This window comes from Caenorhabditis briggsae, assembly GCF_000004555.2.
Source record: "Caenorhabditis briggsae complete genome, chrX, whole genome shotgun sequence".
Classification (NCBI taxonomy): Eukaryota; Metazoa; Nematoda; class Chromadorea; order Rhabditida; family Rhabditidae; genus Caenorhabditis; species Caenorhabditis briggsae.
In genome coordinates, this window is record NC_013491.2 from 5,209,172 (window position 1) to 5,231,257 (window position 22,086).

Consider the following 22,086-nt stretch of genomic DNA (forward strand, 5'->3'; position numbering starts at 1 on the left):
TTTAGGAGAAACGGGGAAAAAAAGTAGAGATGAATGAGGACAAAAAATGGAGAAGGCTGAGAAGTCATTCAATAATTATTTTTCAGTTGATATTTGGTTGCTTTGGTCATTTCCAGAAGTCTGGAGCTCGGCTGTCAAGCTTCCAATCACTTTGAAAATTTTATAGGGTATAAAACAATCCAAGATTAAAAGTTTTTCATTCAAAGAACATTTTAGAAACTTCTAGTTTTCCAGTTATTTGCCGGTTTTTGAAAGACACCTATTTTTTTCACGTTTTCAGTACGAAAATAGTACAAAAGGGGGTTTGTTCAGACATTTTCAAAAAATTCTGTAAATGCAAAGTTTTTAATCTGGGTCCGTCTGACACCCTCCAAATTTTTTTTAAAGTTTGAAAACTAGACAGCCTTGCTCCAAAATCCTGAAAATGGTCAAAATGGTCTCAATCAACTGAAAAATAGGTTTTTGCATATCTTATTGATCGGTGCTGTATGAGCAAACAGCAAAAAATGACTTCTCTGGAATTTTAAAAGTTCCCAAAATTACTTGATATGGATGATTGGATAAACATCTCTAAAAAACTTTAAATTAGCTTTCAAACTAATTTTCAAGCGGTAGGAACTGCTGGGAAATCGTTTCCAGGGTTTTTCGAAAATGAGCAAAACGGAAAATTTTATCCGAATAGCTAATATGACTAGGAATAAGCTATTCTCATCTTCCCCCCAGAGAAATTAATGGACTATGTTTCCTAGAGACGTCTTATTTTCCCAAAAAAAGCCTTCATCAAAATAGTCTGCGTTATTTTTGAAAGCAAAAACCTCAGCTTCCTATATGACCTACAATGTTTTCTAACGGGACGAAAAAAGACAAAAGACATATAAAATGGGACAAAAGTGCCCTCTTGAGAATAGAATATTTTGGTTAACAAGTGAAGGGGAGGGGTGACATTGCTTAATGACGATTTGGTTCTACGGAAAAAAACTATACGACAAACAACGCAATAGCCTAATTGGGAAGAAACGGAAGGAATTATGAATGAAATAATAAAAAAGTACGGAAACAGTACGAATGGAAAACGATGAAGATGAATTGGTCAGAATTGGTCAGTTAGACGGCTCAAGTTTTGGCGACAACGACGCAGAGAATGGGGCGGGGAAGAAGAAGGCTAGTAGTGCGCGACGAAGACAATACGGATGAAGAGGAGGCGGGAAAGAAGCAGAGAGGGTGTGGAAGGAGTGGACAGCCTCCTGGAGTCCACCACAGAAACTTTTATGGAAGCCTAATGACCACCAGAGTTGCCAAGCCTTCCCCTCATAACGAGCATATTCTTTTGGGAACTTGAACTCGGGAGCTGGGAAAGAAGGCCTCAGAGGAAGTAAAGGCAATATGAGTTTTTTTTTCCATTTCAAGTTCCTCTTGAGAACATCTGGAGAACAAGTAGAAGATTGGATTGAGGTCCTTGAGCGAGTTTTTTGGTCTGAGCTCTTGGAAAAAGAAAAAAGCATACACAACCGCAAAATGTGCCAGCAAGTGTGAATAAAAAAAGTGTTCGTGTTGTTGTTATTGTCCAGGTTTAGTCTCATTTTTTAAATTCTAGCTCAGCATGTGCAGCTTGTCACAACAACAAGGATATATAGTGGGAAAAACAACTTGGAATTCAAAAATCCTGGATGTTTTTTTTTTCAAAAATGAGGAAGAAAGCCGTATGAAGAAATGTTGTTTGATGGCAGAAAACTGATAAGAAAGAGTTAGTTGGCTAGAGATAAAAAGTAAAGTAGTTTTGAAGAAGAGGAAAAGGGAAATCGCATGAAATGAATGTGGGGAAGAAAACACTGGGCAAAATGAAGGAAGACAGAGGCGAAAACGAGACAGGTGGTCAACAAAAAATGATCTGAACAAGTTTTTGCAGTTTAATAGTTTTCTTTTTTCCCCCTCTCAGATGTAGGTCAAAAAACTTTTATTCGAAAGGAAATATAAAAATTGTTTGGACTGAAAATCAAATTAGCCATATTTACTCTTATCGAAGCACACTCTACACGTGCTCTTTAAACTCAATAATCTCGATTTCTGTAAGAGATACCAAAAACCTGCCAACTGATAAAATATTGATGATATTATGATGAATAATTAATCAGTTAACGTTTTTCAATATCTTTTGGAGGAACCAAGATAGTTGAACTCAAATTGCACGTATAAGGCGGACCTATATTAGTGCAAGTAGGTATTTCCTGTGCAACGAAATTTTCAGAAAAGCGCTTTAGTTAATTTTTTATAAGATTTTTTTTAAAACTAGGAGTCGGAATTGTCACCTGAACTAAAAACCTACCTGTCAAAGCTACGGAGAAAAATGAATTTCACTTTAAAATTTTAGGGACCCATTCTAAAATTATTGTCAATTTCCAAACATATGAATATTTTCAGACACGTTTCCCGATTTCTAGAGAAACAATGTAAGTCAGAAAAAAAGATATTTGCAAAATTCGAAATTTCGAGAACCTGGTATCCAATTTTTAGAAGTTCGGAGACATTTTACCACCAAAATTGCTTTATTGTGAAAATCTACAAAAATGATTTTTTAGTTCTCTAATGTGCTCTTCCTGATGAACAGTTTTCTTAATTTTCTATTTTTAAATTGCGTTCTATGAGAAAAAACTATTCTTCTAACATTTTTCTTTGAGTAAAACTAGAATTATCGTTCTGAAATTTGAAAAGTTCTAAATTGTTATTTTGTTGGTTTTTTAAAAAGTTTACGACTATCAAGCTGTGTTCTACAAGAAGACGACGTATTTGAAATCTTTAAAACAAATTTTGAACTCTGAAACCTCTTAATTTGCTTGTATTATGTGGCGAAAGGTCCCGGAGCCCTTTAAAAGGTAAAGCTGACCAAATTTTCAAAAATTCTAAGCTCTATCATCTGCATATAATGAAAATCGCAACACCTTTCATTAAACAATGGTAATACATCAATTCCTGACAGATCTCATCACATCGCCCTTGATAAGATCCGCCAAACACCAAGTACCACCACTAAAACTCGGAACACAAATTGTATGCGAAGGTTATATGCAAAAACTGGCGGTAGAAGTATTCAGAAAGAACACATTTGACGACAGTCGGCGCTAAAACGGAGGTGAGAGAGTGAGAGAAAAAGAAACGAATGGTGGTAATCGAAAGGACAATACAAGAAGACGAAGAAGAAGAAAAACGGACGGGGCCCTACGCAACCGACCGATGGATCGAAACGGAGAAATATGGTCAAGCAGAGGGAGGGTGGTGGTGCCGTTGTCTCTGCGCGCTCGACCGTTTGACCGGTGTATGTGATATCGATCGACTGTGCCCGCGCCTCTCCCACCACTCTCTCACCATACCTTGAATCACTCTCACTCTTCGGCTCTTTTGACCGATAAACGCAAGAAGAAAGTATGCAAATAAACTCTAAGCAGGGAGACACTACTATATTTGCCGAACGCAAAATTGGATACAAATGATCAGCACAACACTTGCTTTTTTCCAGAACTTGGTCTTTTCAAAAATGTAAAATGGGAATGAAAAAGTTTTAGATAAAAGAAAGCAAAGACTGTAAATCCATTGGTAAAAGAAATCGCAGGAAATCGGCTTTCAGTAAAATTTAAAACAGTCGCGAGAAGAATCGAATCAAAGTTTGTCATACGGTTCTCTTTAGATCCGAGAGCGATAAAAAGGTATGACCTGGACAGTTTAGATTTCATAAGATGGTGTTGTTTTTAGCATGTGAATCTCAAAAATCGAAGTTTTGGACTGGCGGAAATTGTTAAAAAGTTTTTTTAAAGCAATTTTCGCCACTAAACTTTCATCAATTACAAAAGTCAATCAGAGGGATTCTAGCTACAGTAACAGTCAATAAAAACACAAAAACATAATTTTTAATTGATTTTTGGGCATTTTGACCATTTTCAGGAGTCTGGAGCTCGGGTGACCAGTCTCCGATCGCTCTGGAAGTTTTGGAAGGTGGAAAACAGAGCTAGATTGAAAACTTTGCATTCACAAAACTTTTTGAAATCTTTTTGTTTTTCAGCTGTTTGCCGATTATTGAAAGATACCTGTTTTTTCACGTTTCAATACAAAAATGGGCCAAAAAGGGTTTCTTACAGAAATTGACAAAAGCTGAAAAATTAGGAATTTTTGAAAATTATAGAATGCAAATATATCGATCTAAATCTATTAACACCTTTCAAAGTTTTGAAAGTGATCGAAAAATTCATAGCCGAGCTCCAGACTCCTGAAAATGGCCAAAATTACCGAAAATCTACTGAAAAATCATTTTTTGTATATTTCATGGACTGATACCGTATGTGAAGCTTTTGAAGATTTTCCAAATATTCAATTTTGGGAGAAAAGTGTGAAGGAAATCATTTCCTTTTGCTTAAAAAAATAAGGTGTTCCTTTTTTGCATTTATTAACTTTTTTTGAGAAAGACTGTATCTAGATCAAAAAGAACAGATCACGTAAAAGAGTCCCAAACCACCATGACTGTTCCTTTCACACACCGCCTACCCCAACAAACAAATTACATAATAAACCTACCAACAAACACTATGACTAGGTTATGATTCTTCCTAGCTGCGTCGAACATAGAAAGTTACGAAACAAAAAACAAATACAGCCCTGTAATACACCGCCTCTCACTCTAGGTAAACCGTCAATCAAGTTGGGTGGAAGGGGGAAAATTCAAAGCAATGTCCTTTCTTCTCTCCCCTTTCGAACGTTTTTATTGCTATCATCACACACCGAATGGGTCATCCGATTCCGACATCAATCCTCACCTATTTCTCTTCGTTTCTGTCCATTTCTCACATTTTCAAATTGCTCTATAAATCTACCGACGCGACCTTTTCTTTGTCGTCGGCGATGTTAACTTTTCTAGTGAGTGATAGTGGGGGGCAACATGAATCTAAAGGAATCTGACCAACCCATTAATAGAGAACAAGCGGCGATAACTCTTTCAGAGCACATCAAAGGGTCAGAATAGGCGCATTTTTGATAAGAACTTGGACAATTTTCGGCAAGTAGTATTATCAGAAAAATGGCATGGGAAAACCGCAAAAATTGGCTATTGTTGATAATAATATAGAGCACAAAGGGAATAATAAATAGTCGTTTATATAGGGAACAGGAAAAGGGTTTTTCACCCAAAAACAAGTGAAGTAGGAGAGAGAGAACGGGGAAAAAAAAGTGAAAACGGGAATTATACATTTGTTATTTTGGGGAATCGAATTATGGGGAGACAAAACGGATATACACACATTCACCAAAAACAATTATGTGGATTGTTTCTCGACCAAACGATAGTATAATCCACGTCGAGCCAGCAGACTTTGATGGGTTCCTTCCTCAATCGCCTTTCCGTTTCGACAAACAATAATCTTGTCGGCATTTTGAATTGTTGAAAGACGATGAGCGATGACCACACACGTTCTGCCGAGGCGAGCCTTATCCAGCGCTTCCTGTACAATTTTCTCGCTTTCTGAATCTAGGGCAGACGTTGCTTCGTCTAGCAAGAGGATCTTGGGGTCTCTGAAAACAAAAACCAATGAAAACGGGGTCGGAAATTACTTTACAATTCGTACCTGACAATTGCTCTTGCAATTGCAATGCGTTGCTTTTGACCTCCAGATAATCGTCCGCCAGAAGCACCAACGGAAGTATCATATCCTTCCGGGAGGCTGATGACAAAGTTGTGGATGTTAGCAAGCTTGGCAGCTTCTTCGATTTGTTCTTGGGAGACGTTCTCGAGTCCATAAGTAATATTTTCTCGGATGGACAAGTTGAAAAGAGTTGGCTCTTGCCCCACAAGAGCAATATTATCACGAAGGTGTTTGACAGAAATATCACGGACATCGGTGTCATCAATTCTCACAGATCCACAAACGGCATCATAGTATCTCTCGATGAGTTGAATAGTTGTACTCTTTCCACATCCCGATGGTCCCACAAGTGCCACAGTTTGACCAAAGTTGGCTGACATATTGAAGTTGTTGAGGATCAGTTGACGTTTTCGGTTCGGATAGGCAAAGTAGACTCCACGCATGCTGATATCTCCTTTGATGAGCTTAAACGATTTTCTGATTTTTTTTTTAATCTTGAAACACGATTGCCTACCGGTGTTTCTCCAGTGAGTCCACGATTGTCAATAGCCGATTTTTGCCGGATCATTGTGAACATGATACCAGCTGAAATTCTAGCTCTGACATATTCTGGGAAGTAGGATGCTGCCATCATCACACTCATTGATGCCATGTTTAATGCTTCAATAACTCTGAAAAAAAGTTTGTAAGAACTGAATCTTCTGAATGAATTCAAAATTCAACTCACTGAAAAACGGCAAATGGAGTTGTCCAGTTATTAGAGATGAGCCATAAACCAAACATATAAGCGATAGCGAAATTCCAGAGGAAGAAACTTCCAGCCAACGCGAAAGATAGTGATTGCCAGAGGCCTTTGGCAAATGCTCGTTGACGTGGCTTCTTGGATGCGGTTGTGAAAGCGCCATACATGTATTCTTGCTTGGTGAGAGCTTGAACGGTTTTCCAGTTAGAGATTGATTCGGTGACAATCTGAAAAAAAAGAAAATCATGGTGATAAATATCAGAACCGGATAGGAACTTACTCTACTAGCTTCAATAGCTGATTCCATATCTTTTGGTCCTCGATACTTCAAATATTGAGCCACAGAGCTTTGAGCAATGACTAGAAGGAGAGCCGTGAGAAGACCAATTGGTGCCATACTCCATCCGAACCAAAACGCAACCGCAATACCGGCAAACAAGGAGATCACACCATTGAGCACTTCGGCGAGCCGATGATCAATAGCCTGAAAAAATATTTATAATTATTTGAATAGTATTCTCGTAAGCTTACAGCTTGAACATTTTGTGAATCTGTTGCCAGGCGAGCTGTCAAGTTTCCGACGTTATGCTTCGGCTCGTCAAAATAACTGGCATCCTGTTGCATGATATTTTTGAAGACATTCAATCTAAGACGGCTCGACATGGTTTCTCCAGTTTTTCCAAGAAGACTCCCAGAAATAAAAGTGGTGATTCCAGAAGTAAATGCAAGCAAAATAAACCATAATGAGCTGACAAAAGCGTTGGTTGGTAAATCTTCACCTCCTTCGGCGAACACTTTGAAAAGTTGACCATAAACTACAGAGAATGCTGGCCATGTAATTCCACGGATTAACGTAACGATCAATGCAATTATAACATTCCATTTCTCTGGTTTGGCAAATCTGAAGATGTCCATCATCGATGCCTCCATTGCTCCCTCCTCAAACATCTCCTCACGAGCAATCTCCACTTCCCAATCTGGCACTTGAGAAGTGACACTGAGCATACTTTGGCTGAGACGTGCCGAGTCTCGAAGAAGACTCTTGCTCTTGCGAACCTCATCCTCAGAGGTAGATAACCGGCGGGAAATTGATTGTGTTTCTTCTTCAAGGGAGTCATCTAAAAATATCATTATGTTTTTTTTAAACACAAATCTATGATAAATACCCTCTACAACTGTATCCTCTTTTGCTCTCTCAATCTCCTGGGCTCTCACCATACTGGCATAGATTCCATTTTGACGGATTAATTGATCATGAGTTCCTTTCTCAACAATCAGTCCTTGATCAAATACCAAAATCTTGTTGGCGTTTCTGATGGTACTCAATCGATGAGCAATGCACAATGTAGTTCTTCCTTGCGAGGCCTTATCCAGAGCTGCTTGAACCATTCTCTCGCTTTCGGTATCTAATGCACTGGTTGCTTCATCAAGGAGAAGGATTTGGGGTTTCCGGACAATGGCTCTGGCAATAGCGACTCTTTGCTTCTGACCACCAGAGAGCTGGACTGCTCCTGCGCCGATTATAGTGTTGTAGCCGTCACTAAGATGTCCGATGAAGTCATGAGCGTTAGCTTGACGACACGCATCCTCAATATCCTTATCGGTAATAGAGTTGTCACCCATTCTGATGTTTTCTGATACAGTAGCCAAAAAGATGATTGGTTCTTGTTGGACGATTCCAATCGTGCTTCGAAGCCATTGAATGTTGTAGTCCTCAATTGGGACACCATCAAGTTTGATCTGAAATTTTCTGTTTAATTATCTGATTTCCAATAATAAGATATTACCGTTCCCGCACACTGATTATAGAACCTCATCAAGAGACCGATGCTAGTAGACTTTCCACATCCAGAGTGCCCAACCAATGCAACAGTCTCTCCTGGATTCACTTCAAATGAGACTCCTTTCAAAATCTTAACATCTGGTCTAGTTGGGTAGGTAAACTCAATATTATCAAAGTTGAGTTTTCCATTAATCTTTTCCGGTCGTCTTCCGGTCTCCTTAGTACAATTGATCTCTGGTTCGTTATCAATAACTTTGAAAATGTCATTGATTGCAAGTCTGGCTCCTAGGATGGCTCCCATGTGAGGAGCAGCCTCTCCCAAACGTCTAGTTCCCAAGAGAACCGCCCAAAACACTCCGAAAGTGGTTCCTGAAGTTGCGATTCCAAAGGAAGTGAGAATCGCGCCGTACCTACAAAACATAAACTACATGAAGAGGTACACAGTGTTTTTTGGATTATGCAAATAAATTTTCTATTGAAATGGGGATTCATGTACTGTAAACAACAACTAACCAGAAGGCTCCAGCCATCAGCACAAACATCAAAACAAGAGGGACGGCACTGCAAGACGCAAGAACGATCGACTTCCGGATTCCCATTTGTCGAGCTTCAGCTAATTTATCAGCGTATCTGAAGACAATGATGTATGGAAATTAAAAGGAAATGGAAAAAAAACCTGGAGATCTCAAATGGCTGAGCGTTGAAAGCAATAACAGTTCGGATACCAGCGATCACTTCGTTGGCCATTCCACCAGCGCTGGAGTACGCGGACATTTCGTTCTTTGTGGCGCGGTTGAGATGCTGGAAACGGGGAATTTTAAGGATAAAAGACTATGGTTCAGTGTAGACTAGGGTCTATAGAATGAAGACCACAACAGGATTCAAAGATTCAGAAATAGATAAAATAAACGTTGTTAAAAAAATCGCATGATACCATAAAAATTATTTTAGATTCTGTTGGTGGTCAAAAATACCGTAGAACCGGAGGTTATCTGATTGAAGTGTATCTAGAGATACCACAAAGAATAAAAGAAACCTTCTAATAGTGATTTCGCAATAACAGCTTACTATCCTAATGGAATGGAACCCATTAATTTTACCATCTTGTTTTTGTACTTTGAACTCAATTATCTCGGTTCCCGTGAGAGATATCAAATAGTTATCAACTAATAAACTATTCAGCACACAATGATCAATATTTGACCAGTTTACAGAGTTTTGCTATCTCTCACAGGAACCGAGATAATCAAGTTCCAAAAGCACTTACAGAAATTGCGATATATTAAAGAGAATACGGTGTTTTGCTTTCGAAAGTTCTAAAATTGAGTTTTGTCAATTTTAATGTACCCGCAATATTCAACCTTTTTTAAAGACCCTCTACTCACCTTGGCCGACATGTACATTTGTCCCAATTGCAGCGGTACCGTAATTAACATCACCAGAGTCAATTGCCAGCACATATAGAATCCCAACAAGACTCCACTAATAAACGTCGCAGCTCCCGAGAACAAAACTCCAATCTTATCTCCAATTCCATCTTTGATCTTCTCGATTCCACTGCTCATTTTTTGGGTCAACCCTCCAACCGTATTCTCATCAAACCATTGTGCATCTTGACGGAGGACGGATCTTAGCAAGTGTTTTCTAATGCAGTAGAGACGTCGCTCAGCCATGGTGTAGAGGCAAGCGTTCTGAAAAATTTGGAATTTTTGGGAACAAAGTTTTAGGAGGAGCTATTACCGAGATGTAAGTGCAGAGAAACATGAAAACTCCAAGCAAGAAATAGAGAAGACAGTAGTGACGGATTCCGGTGCTGAATGTGTCATAAGCAAATGTTCCGTTCTGCCATTCGGATTGTCCTTGCATCAAGACATTGGTGATTCCTTCGAAAATAAGACTGTTGAATGGGAGAAGTGCTCCACTGGCAGAACTGAACACAATTCCTCCGAGAAGAAGAAGATAATCAAGGCAATCAGAGTGACGGAACTGAAAAAAAAACGCTTTATAGCAAATTTTGAAGAATGAACTTACCAAGTTGGACAAACTGTTTCCTCCTGAAGATTTTGATTTCTTGATCTTTCTCTTTGGGTCATGACCCAATTCCACATGATCCGTCGCGATCTTCATCCCGTCTTCCACAGGCTCCTGAAAATATGAAAGTAGTTGAAAATCTACTACTTCGGAGAAAAAAACCATGACAAAACGATACGATTCTATTTTCCTTTTAAACAAAACTTTGGCTGGGAAAACATACTACAAAAAAACCTGTAGTCTATGTCAAAATTAGCATATCAATTTTTTTCGGAGTGACAAAATAGGGAAATTTGGTACCCCGCGAGAAAAAAGTATTATCATCATCTTGTCGCGATGTTCTAGGTTTGTTCTGTACAACGACTACAAGATACTAACTGAAATTGCGGTTATGTACTGGAACAGGAACTAGTAATTACTTTAAAGTACCTATTAGCCAACACAGTTTAGAAATGCGACTGAACACAGTTTTTTTTTCCTGATTTTGCGACGTTATTGGACCTTCTGGCATGATTCTCAAGTTTTCATCAATCCTAGAGAGTAGAACCAACATTTAGAAAAACGTTTTTTTTTTGAAAAATTAAAAAAATTTTGAAGTCATCAATCATTGGAATGTAGTAGTTTTGAAACGTTGTCTTCGGATCTATACGGACCATGATTGAATAATGAAAAGTATGTAATTTTTTTGGGAACTCCTAGGAGTGCAGAAAATCGACTTTGAAAATCGCAATTTTTGCACTGAAAATTTTTGGTACTGAAACTGACATAACTCGGCTCAAACCGGCGAGCGGATTCTAAAATTCTCAAAGGTGTCTAGATGGATTTCATCAAAATCTGAATTGGCGAGGTGTTGAGGTTCCCTTGTCATTTGAAATTTGGTGTTGAAAAGTTAAAATTTTTCAGATTGTATAGCCAAACTTATTAGATCAATACGGAAAAATCAAGTGATTTTGTAGAGTTTTAAATTGTTTGGTGAAACTGTTAAAGTCATTCTTTCGGATACTGTTCAATTCTAGGATTTTTGAAGATCGTAAGAAAAGAAAGTTTTTCACATTTTGTTACCGAGCCATTGCACAAAAGATTTTTTTTGGGGTTTCAGACGTAGCACCCACATATATACCATAGATTGAATTTCTAAAAAAATCAAAAAATTTATTTTAGAAATCAAAGCTTCTTCAAATCTCACCAGAAGAACATCTGAAGCCGAGGATGACATCATAGAACGACCAGTAGTAATAATAATAGCAAAAAACTCGGGAAGTAAAGATGCGGCAACAACTCAACGAAGCATAGGACAGACCCAGGACACACTGTGAGTCAGAGAGAGTATGAATAGCAATGGAAAAGCGCAATGAAAAGCGCGCGACGCAGTTGGGAAAACAAAAATTGGTCGGGGTCGTGGTGTGGGATTTTTGAAAAACGTCTCACAACGGAGAAGGAAAACGAGCAATGATGCAGCAGCAGCTGTCGTCCCGATTTACTAGAAGGAGAAGAAAGCGCATCTTAAGGTTTATTGGGTGTGACTAATGCATCTTCACCAAGATTTGAATAAGAAGTAGGAAGTGGGAGCCAACTCTTCGGCTGCCAAGAAGTCCGGAAATGGGATTTTCGAAAAAAGATAATTGAAATGTTGGGGTATCATGGAGTTGAAACCCTATTCTAGATCAAAGGGAAGCCGAAAACGAAAAATGGAAAAAAAGAAAAATCGAATCCGTAAATGAGCTGAGCAAGAAGAAAAATGAGAAGTTGAGAATGAGAGTAAGATGATAAAAGAAAATGGCATATAGGTTGTTTGGGGGAGAGTCTATAAGACCTAAACAATGGTCTAGTCGTAAAGTCGGTATAGGACCGACCATTTCTCACGGTATGTTACAAAAAACTATGAAAATCTTTTATAGAGGGACTGTCGACCCACCTGGAAAACTGTGTATCTGATGTGAAGACGCGTTCATTGTTCTTGTTTTGTTTCGCTGTGTTCAGAATTCTGGGAAACACATAAATCTAATGTGTCTTTACCTTACAACCTGAGAAAAATGCTCCTGGGAAACATTTTTTATAAAGTTGCAGGGGAGACTTTTCGGAGCTTTTTTTTTGGAAGTTGGTTACCATTTTTGGAATTTTTTTCAAAATTTGGAAAATCTGGCTCATGAGATTTTTTGGATTTTCAAAAATATTCTGGACTTTTTTTTTTCATTCTTCTCGTTTTTTAGATTTCTTACGGTTTTTCGAACATTTTGTTTTTTTTTGGAATTTTCAGAATGTTTCAAAATTAGAATTTTCTGGAAACTTGGTATTTGAGGTTTTTTGATTTTTCAGAATTTTAGGAAATTTTCCAATTTGGTTGTTTTCTTGGGGTCTTTGTTAAAATTTTGATTAGTTAGTGTTCACATATCACGTGGGTATCGTGCTGCTTTCATAGAGTACCAGTCATTGAGATACACTTTTTCAGTGGAATTTCGGTTATTTAGACCTTTTTCAGAACACTGAAGCTTGGATGTCTAGTTTCTGATCACTTTGAACATTTTTGTAAATGTACAACAGAATTATACTGATAAATTTGCGCTCACAGAATTTCTCTAAAATGCCTAGATTTTCAGCTATTTTCCAATTTCTGAACAACATCTTTTTTTACAGTGAAAAAAATTTCATGAAATTGTTTATTTTCATATCCGACGTCTCCTTTAACGGATAAAACCATACTAAAAAAATATAACTTTTATTCACAAAAAGTTTTACTCGAATTATGCAAGTACACTGAAAATTATTCGTACTATTTTTCTTTTCTCAATCACGTCGATTGCTTTTCCACTAGTCTGTAGTACAATCCACGTCTAGCCAGTAACGTCTGATGCGTTCCTTCCTCAATCGCTTTTCCATTTCGGCAAACAATAATTTTGTCCGCATTTTGAATAGTCGATAAGCGATGAGCAATCACAATACAGGTTCTTCCAAGGCGAGCTTTGTCCAGAGCTTCTTGCACGATTTTCTCACTTTCTGTATCCAAAGCGGATGTTGCTTCGTCCAGCAGTAGGATCTTGGGGTCTCTGAAGATTATTGTCTCTATGGGTTCAAAGAGAAATGCTATTCACCTGACAATTGCTCTGGCGATAGCAACTCGTTGTTTTTGCCCACCGGAAAGTCGTCCACCAGATGCTCCAACCGAGGTATCATATCCTTCTGGAAGTCCCATTACAAAAGTATGGATGTTTGCCAGAGTCGCGGCTTTTTCAACTTCTTCCTGACTAATCTTCTCCAATCCATAGGTGATATTTTCTCTGATAGTCAGATTGAAAAGTGTTGGCTCTTGCCCCACAAGAGCAATATTATCACGAAGGTGTTTTACCGAGATTTCACGGATATCACAACCATCCACTTTGATCTTTCCACTTAGTGCATCATAGTATCTCTCGATGAGTTGAATAGTTGTACTTTTTCCACATCCCGATGGACCAACAAGTGCAACAGTTTGACCGAATTTCGCAGTCATATTGAAGCTATCGAGAACCAATTGACGTCTTCTGTTAGGGTAAGCAAAGTAGACTTCACGCATCGAAATGTCTCCTTTGATCGGTGGCGTGTCTCCGGTTAGACCGCGGTTGTCAATCACAGACCTCTGACGGATCATGGTGAACATTATTCCAGCAGAAATTCTGGCTCTGACGTATTCGGGGAAGTAGGAAGCAGCTAACATCACACTCATTGATGCCATGTTCAATGCTTCAATAACCCTGGAAAATCGATTTTTAGAGTACGGGAATTCCTCGAATTTGAGTTTATCTTACTGGAAAACAGTGTACGGCGTGCTCCATCCATTTGAAATTAGCCAGAGTCCAAACATATAGGCGATTGCAAAATTCCACATCACAAAACTTCCAGCTAGTGCGAATGACAATGATTGCCAGAGTCCACGAACGATAGCTCTTCTATGTGGAGATTTGGATGCAGCCACAAAGGAGTCGTACATGTATTCTTGTTTGGTGAGAGATTGGACAGTTTTCCAGTTGGAAATCGACTCGGTTACTAGCTGAAAATTGAGGGTATTTTGGGGAGATCTGTAAAAAACAAAATTAGAAACTTACCCTACTGGCTTCAATGGCAGAATCCATATCTCGCTGACCTCGGAATTTAAGATATTGGGCGACAGCACTCTGTACAACAACTAGGAGAAGCGCGGTGGCAAGACCAATCGGCGCCATGTTCCATCCGTAGAAAAATGCAACGCTAACACCGCAGAATAGAGAAACCACGCCGGTAAGAACCTCGGCTAAACGTTGATCAATAGCAGCTTGCACATTTGGAGCATCAGTTGCCAACCGGGATGTCAAAGCTCCAACGTTGTGTTTTGGATCGTCAAAATAGCTGGCATCCTGTTGCATGATATTCTGAAGTTTTTATCTATAAAGTATGATATTCCGATCTTTTTCCTCACTCTGAAAACATCCATTCTTAATCGACCCGACATCGTTTCTCCAGCTTTTCCCAGTAAGCCACCGGAAACTAGAGTGCTGATACCGGAAGTGAAAGCCAGGAGAAGGAACCAGAGGGAGTTGAGAAGTGCTTTAATGGAAACATCATCGCCTCCGGCTGACAGAATTCGGAAGAGCTGTCCGTAAACGATGGAAAACGCGGGCCAGGTCAAACCACGAATCAGAGTGAAGACGAGGGCAATGATGATGTTTCGGCCTTCCTGGAAATTTTTAGTAGGTTTTAGTTGGATGGTGGAGGCATGCAAATCTTGTAGCCTTAAATTTCATCTATAGTCTGAGTTACCGGAAGCTATGCGGTCGGCAATAATGTTCAGGACAAAACTAGAAATTCCGAAAAGTCCGAAAAGTTTGACCGAATATTTCCGAAGCCTTTTTTTGTGGAATTAGAATTTTTGGACATTCCGAAATCCCAAAATCCCAAAATTTTAAATTTCGGAATTTTCGATTCTCCGAAAAAATCCAAAAAGGCCCTTTGGAACACCCCTGACGTGGTCGAAAAAGCGGCTGACGGCCGATAGCCTAAGAAGGATCGATTTCGTTCTCAAAACTGCTCTGCTACCTCTCCTAGTGAACTTACCGGTGAAGCGAATTTGAAAATATCCACCAGCGACGCCTCCATCGCTCCCTCCTCAATCATCTCCTCTCTCGCACTCTCGATTTCCCACTCCGGCACCTGTGTCGTCGTACTGATCATACTCTGACGGAGACGAGTCGAGTCTCGTGCCAGACTCTGCTGCAGCTCGCGCTCCTCATCCGATGTTACCGAATCGCGGTGGAACATGCGGTGATCCTTCTCGTCTTCCTCATCTGGAATAAAATCTTGGGAGTTCCGATATAAAATTAAAAAAAAATGATATAATCAAGAATCATTGAGATTCAAAAATTTTGCTATGGGATGTTAGTATGTATCAAATGTTAGTAGTCTCAGCTGGGACTAGCCTAGAGGAAGTCGATTTGCTGGAAAATTGCAGAAGCACGAACCATCAAGGGTGGTATCTTCCTTGGCTCGCTCGATCTCTTGCGCGGCTACCATACTAGCATAGATACCGTCTTCTTTGGAGATCAGCTCATCGTGAGTACCTATAAAATTTCTGTTTTCAATGGAAAATTGATATTTCTCACCTCTCTCCGCAATCAACCCTTGATCAAACACCAAAATCTTGCTAGCATTTTTAATAGTACTTAACCGATGAGCAATGCATAATGTGGTTCTTCCCTTGGATGCCTTATCCAATGCAGCTTGTACCATTCTCTCGCTTTCAGTATCCAATGCACTAGTGGCCTCATCAAGAAGCAGAATTTGTGGTCTTCTAACAATAGCTCTGGCAATGGCTACTCGTTGCTTCTGACCTCCCGATAGTTGTACAGCTCCAGCTCCGATTACTGTATTGTATTTCTAAAATTCGATTTTTTCACAGAATAAGAAAAAGAAACTCACATCACTAAGCTTGCAAATGAATTCATGAGCGTTTGCCATTCTACAAGCCTCCTCAATATCGTCATCAGTGATCAGATCATCTCCCATTCTGATGTTTTCAGCGACAGTAGCCACGAAAATTATTGGTTCTTGTTGAACGATTCCAATTGTGCTACGCAGCCATCTGATGTTATACTCATGGATTGGCACTCCATCTAGTTTGATCTGAAAAATATGGAATACATTTTTAATTCTCTTGTGAACAGAATCTACCATTCCAGCTCCTTGGTTGTAAAATCTCATCAACAAACCAATGCTAGTTGACTTTCCACATCCAGAATGCCCAACCAATGCAACAGTCTCTCCTGGATTCACTTCAAATGAGACTCCCTTGAGAATTTTCAAATCTGGACGAGTGGGATAAGTGAATTCGATTCCATCAAACGATAGTTTTCCTTGAATCTTATCGGGAATTTTCCCATCACTAGATGTGCATTTGATTTCTGGTTCGTGGTCGATTACTTTGAAAATGTCATGAATGGCAAGCCGTGCTCCGGTAATTGCTCCCAAGTGTGGGGCGGCTTCTCCAATACGTCTTGTACCAATAAGAACTGCCCAGAAGACAGCGAAAACTGCTCCAGACGATACTGCACCCGCGGCGGCTAGTGTAGCTCCATACCTAAAAATTTTGTTTTTCATTAATCGCTGTGATGGAAGTGCATGCCCTCCCCCCTTCTTTCCTCCACTCAAGTTCCAACTTTGAGCCAATTTATCTCTGTCCCTGTGAAAGATATCAAAATGTAATTAACTAACAAAATATTTTTAATATTATGATGAACATTTCATCAGTTGACTACTTTTAGATATATTTTTCAGAAAATGAGATATATGGGCTCAACGTTGATGGTTTGTTTACTAAATGATGTCATTTCAGTGAAATACCCTTTTTGAAGGAGATTATGGAAATTTTTAATACTTTCAAACTGTTGAAAAGTTTTCCCACTTTTTTGAAAACGAACAACTAACCAAAATGCAACTGCCATACAGGTAAACATGAGCATCAGTGGGAAAGAAGTACAAATGGCAAGAATCATGGCTTTTCGTACACCCATTTTCCGAGCTTCTTCTAGTTGTTGGGAATATCTGGAATGAGGAAAAAAAAATCAATTTTATACATTTTTGAAAATACCTATTAATTTCAAATGGTTGAGCGTTAAAAGCCATCACAGTTCGAATACCAGCAATCACTTCGTTGGCCATTCCACCAGCGTTTGAGTAAGCGGACATTTCGTTTTTTGTGGCGCGATTGAGGTGCTGGAAATGTAAAATTCAGAAGGATAAGAAGCTAAAGTGTAGAATACAAACTAGGCCCAACAGCATCTAAAGAATCCAAAAAGCTCTGAAAGACTCTTGTGGAAAATTTTGAATATTGAAGGCTAGGATCCACTAGTGAAGTCTCACCTTCGCCGACAAGTACATGGATCCAAGTTGTAGAGGTACTGTAATCAGCATCACCAGAGTCAACTGCCAGCACATATAGAATCCCAATGAAACTCCACTGATAAATGTGGCTACACCACCAACAATCACACCAATCTTGTCTCCAATTCCATCTTTGATCTTTTCAATTCCACTGCTCATTTTCTGGGTCAGCCCTCCGATGGTATGCTGGTCAAACCATTTTGCATCTTGACGAAGAACAGATTTCAGGTAGTGCTTTCTAATACAATGCAAGCGTCGTTCGCAAAGCGTGTATAAGCAGGCATTCTGAAACAATAAAATTTAGTTAAAAATTTCAGTACTCACCGTATTTTCTATAATATAAGCCCATCTACGCTACCAATTTTAAGCTCATTTATCTCGATTCCTATCAAAGATATCAAAATTTTGTCAACTGATAAACAATTTGGCGGAATATCACCAATATTCGACCAGTTGACAAAATTTTGACATCTTGTACAGAAATTCAGACATTTGAGCTTAAATTGGACAGTTTGTTTTGCTTCTCTTGAAGGAGATACTGTGTTTCAGACTCACTGCACAATATGAGCATAGAAATAGAGCCAATCCGAGATAGAAATAGCGAAGGCAAAAAAATTTGATCTCCGAACTGAACCAGGGCATATTCAATGTGCCATTTTGATATTGAGCCTCTCCTTCCATAAGCGCGTTGGCGATACCTAACAATTTCTATTAAATATGATCAATCAGATATGCAAAAAAAGATTTTTCAGTTTTCGATCATTTTTAAATTTTTGGAACATGTAAAACAGATCATTGAAACTTTGCATTCACAGAATTTTTCGAATATCCTAGTTTTTCAACTTGTTGCCAATTTTCTAAAGACATTCCTTTTTGGCCCGTTTTGATGCTGAATGCGTAAAAAGTGGGTATATTTCAGTAAGTGGAACATAGTTGGAAAGCTGAGAGTTTTCAAAAAATTCTTTAAATTAATTTCAATTAATTAATCAATTAATGAATGCAATTTTCACAATCTAGGTCTGTTTTACATCTTCCAAAGGTTCAAAGTGATCGAAATCTTGACAGCCGAGCTTCAGACTATTAGAAAAAAAGAAAAATTGCCAAAAATCAACTGAAAAGTATCTTTTTGTATATTTTATCGACCTCTAAGGTTTGTTTTTTGCCGAAAAAATGACAGCAAAGAGTTTACCTTCAAAAATAAGACTGTTAAATGGTACCAATGCTCCATTCACTGCACTCAATATTATACCACCTGCCACTAGTGCGTAATCCCTCCAGTCCGAGTCTCGAAACTGGAATTAATCAAAAATTGAAACCCAAAAAGAAAAAGAATTTGCTACCTACCACATCAAAAAAGTTGCCCTGATAAGAATCGTGCACACTGGGCTTGGGCGTCATTTTGCCGAGAGTTAGTTCGTCTTCTGGATTCACCTTTGTTTTCTTCATGGTGTTCTGAAAAATGAGAAAAACCTGTATTATAAAGCCACTCTAATTGAAGTGCTCGCTCCCAGAAAAACCGGGAAAAACAAAAGGGGCGACCATCCTTATACAATTTTTATGACATTTGTGAAAATGAAATAAATAAATGAAAAATTGTTTTGACTGATGATGATGAGTTTTAGATCAAATAATGACTCAAAAACCGAGAGAACATGGGGTTTTAGAAAAAAAATAGAATCGGAAAATGAATGAAATCATCACCGGAAAACTTTTTGATAGAATGAATGATGATTGAAAAGTTTTATTTATACAACATTGTGACGGCTCGGAGTTTCAGTAGGGTAAGAATTTGCATATTTATATTTTGTGAGCGGTTTTTGACGGGAGAAAAAAGTGGCGCGGAGGCACATTGACACCATTCCCAATGAAAAAGTATCTTCTTTCAGTTAAATATCGTTTTTTTTCGCGTTATCAGTAGCTGAAAGGCTGTTCTATTGGTGCGTACTACAGCATACATTGTGCTCTAGAACTACATAGATTCCTAGTTAGAAAAAAGGTACTAGGTAAAAGGTAAAGGTAAAAAGGTACCGTCAAAAAACACTTTTGTGCCTAGTAGTAAGTCACAGAATGTCAGACGAGCTATTACTATGAAACAAAAAAGCCATTCCAAATTTTTTCGTCGTTTTTTATTCCGAGCAACTACAAGATACATTTGATAACGAGGAGGTAAGATGGTTCGCATATAGCTATCAAGAAAAAAGCGAAATGTGTACAGTGGTCATCAGAAGTGTCTCCTCGATAAGAGCATCTTCTCATCAAATGACGCTCTTTAAACATGATGACTAAAACAATTTTATAAATATTAAGAGCAAATAGCTGAAAGATGTGACAAAATTAAAAGTGGGAAGTTTAATCAAACAATCAAATACGATTGGCACTGATCTTCTTGCAACAAATTGATCGGAAGTTTGAGCACAACTTGAGGACAACTACAGCTTCTATTTTGTAGTCAAACTTTGTTTGAAACAGATACATCAAAATCGGGCACATTGGAGTTTATGAGAAATCATTGAATTATCGTATTATTGTTTTTCCTTTTATAAGATCACAATTTGAACACATTTTTGTCATGATTTTGTATGTAATGATATTTTCTCTAATTCATTTCAAGGATTAACATTTCCAAAATTTCACACTATTGAAAAAAATGGCGTATGAATTTTGATTTCATGTTTAGCATAGACTTGTTTTTGTTTGTTTTATCTTCCGTTTTTATGAACTTATAACAAAAACAAATAAACATTATATTTTTAGATGAACTGATCATTTTAATAAAATCAATGATCAGCCTGTCTGATATTTTTTCAGTAACTGGTAGTTCTCAATTATTATTATTTTGATTTGTTTGGATATTTGGTTAACCATACCTTTTATAAACTCTAATAGAATGCCCCCGAAATCGTCAGCTTTGAGCTCTTATATTTCATTTCATGGGAATGGTATCAAGACGTGGTCAACTAACAAAAAGCTTATCATAGTATTTAAAATATTATCACAGTTCACCACTTTTTGATATCTTTCACAGGAACAACAAAGTAAGAAAAATTGACTCAAAAAAGTTGGGATGGTCATGCTCTTAGAGTGGTTACGGTAGTTCTAAATGACGTGGTTTTTATTCGAGATTTCTAGTATAATTTTCCAATGTTTGTGTCTAGAACTGATAGTGTTTTCAACCGGGATTAGACTTGCAGATGCCTGACATTCAGTATACCGTATTCTCTCGAAGCACAACCAAACCAACAGCTTTCATCTCATTCATCTGGGTTCCTAAGAAAAATATTAAAAATTTGTAAACTGATAAGTTATCTGTCGTTATGTCACCAATATTTTATCAATTAACAATTTGTTCAATGCATTCACAGGGATCGAGATAATTGAGCTCAAATGTGACAGGCTGGGTAAGAAATACATTTATTACATATAGAGCTGTTGCAATTAGTGCCGTGACATAATCAATTGCCTAGGCAGATGACGTAGAGAAAAAAAACCCAAAAAAGACACCTGAAAGTTCGGCAATGATTGAGCCAAGAAAATCATCTTCAAGATCCTCGGTCAATAACCAGTACCGTATCACTTCATTTTTGGATCCATCGACTTATCTGAAATCTCATCATCACCCATATTGCTGGACCACTAAAAAAAAGATAAATTAATGATCCACTTTTCCTTTTTTTTTTCCTTTTTTTGTTGATGACGTTTCCATCTCCCATTTCTCCCATTTTTTCCGATTCTCTGATCTTTCGATACTTTTTCTGAAAACGCCCATAAAAATAAAAATTTCATGCATCTCTCCCCTTTTTTCCTTGCTCCTCCCCTTTTTCATCCTTAATCGAATAACGGGTCGTCTATAAAAGGGAGACTTGGAAGAAAAATTTTTATCTTCTTCGAAAATGATCTTCTTTTCGAAGGTTCTCCTCGTCATTGGGATGGTCTTTGCCATCGTTCTGACTCAGGAACTCAACTTCCAAAATTCCCAATTGACTACGACTACTACAGTCAGACCACGCCCTGACATTGTTTTCTGCGATTCGAAGGTCATGGCAACCAACGTAATAACCATGTTTAACAAAGACGTCTTCGATCGGAACGAAACTGCCTTTGAGTGGCGTTTCGTTCCAGAGTTCAAGTTCACAGGATGTCTCGATACCTACGGCAAAGGTAAAATGATTTTGCATTTCTATTTAATAGAATACGATTTTTAGACGAAGTCGTCCAGAAAATTGCTGCTGTTCCGCGGAAGGTAAACTTGGTAGCGGTATACGAAGACGTCCGGTGTGATGAATGGTATCATATGATGATACTCAACGTTACCGTATATGGAATACTTCACAGTCCAATGCTGACGGAGATCGTGGTAAATCCCCTATACCATGAAATCAAAAATGGTCGAATTTTGGATTGTATTCATTTGATTTAAATGAACTTTTTAACATGTTTCCGGAAGAATAAATATTGATGCAGCTGTGCTTTTGGGTTTTTCACAATGATATTTTCGAGCTCAATTGATTTGTGAGCGTTTGCAC

General features: G+C 38.3%; 3 protein-coding genes across 3 annotated transcripts; 1 reads left to right on the plus strand and 2 right to left on the minus strand.

Annotated features, from left to right (window-relative positions):
• Positions 1-1,100: 1,100 nt before the first annotated feature.
• On the minus strand, positions 1,101-12,875 carry Cbr-pgp-4 (the record flags this gene model as incomplete). Its single annotated transcript, XM_045239142.1, has 14 exons — positions 1,101-1,348; positions 4,400-4,436; positions 5,316-5,550; positions 5,604-6,085; positions 6,136-6,292; positions 6,349-6,590; positions 6,644-6,847; positions 6,895-8,103; positions 8,151-8,556; positions 8,660-8,776; positions 8,823-8,947; positions 9,532-9,879; positions 9,917-10,291; positions 12,852-12,875. 14 exons carry the CDS (start codon positions 12,873-12,875, stop codon positions 1,101-1,103), a joined length of 4,209 nt encoding a protein of 1,402 aa, XP_045096174.1.
• Positions 12,876-12,965: 90 nt separating this feature from the next.
• On the minus strand, positions 12,966-19,009 carry Cbr-pgp-3 (the record flags this gene model as incomplete). The annotated part of the gene is made up of 14 exons (XM_045239143.1): positions 12,966-13,221; positions 13,267-13,905; positions 13,960-14,201; positions 14,257-14,559; positions 14,607-14,864; positions 15,242-15,471; positions 15,646-16,060; positions 16,103-16,760; positions 17,108-17,224; positions 17,271-17,395; positions 17,543-17,848; positions 18,119-18,261; positions 18,753-18,855; positions 18,908-19,009. 14 exons carry the CDS (start codon positions 19,007-19,009, stop codon positions 12,966-12,968), a joined length of 3,897 nt encoding a protein of 1,298 aa, XP_045096175.1.
• A 2,444-nt stretch (positions 19,010-21,453) lies between these two features.
• Positions 21,454-21,980, plus strand: CBG27529 (the record flags this gene model as incomplete). The annotated part of the gene is made up of 2 exons (XM_045239144.1): positions 21,454-21,721; positions 21,766-21,980. 2 exons carry the CDS (start codon positions 21,454-21,456, stop codon positions 21,978-21,980), a joined length of 483 nt encoding a protein of 160 aa, XP_045099979.1.
• Positions 21,981-22,086: the final 106 nt, after the last annotated feature.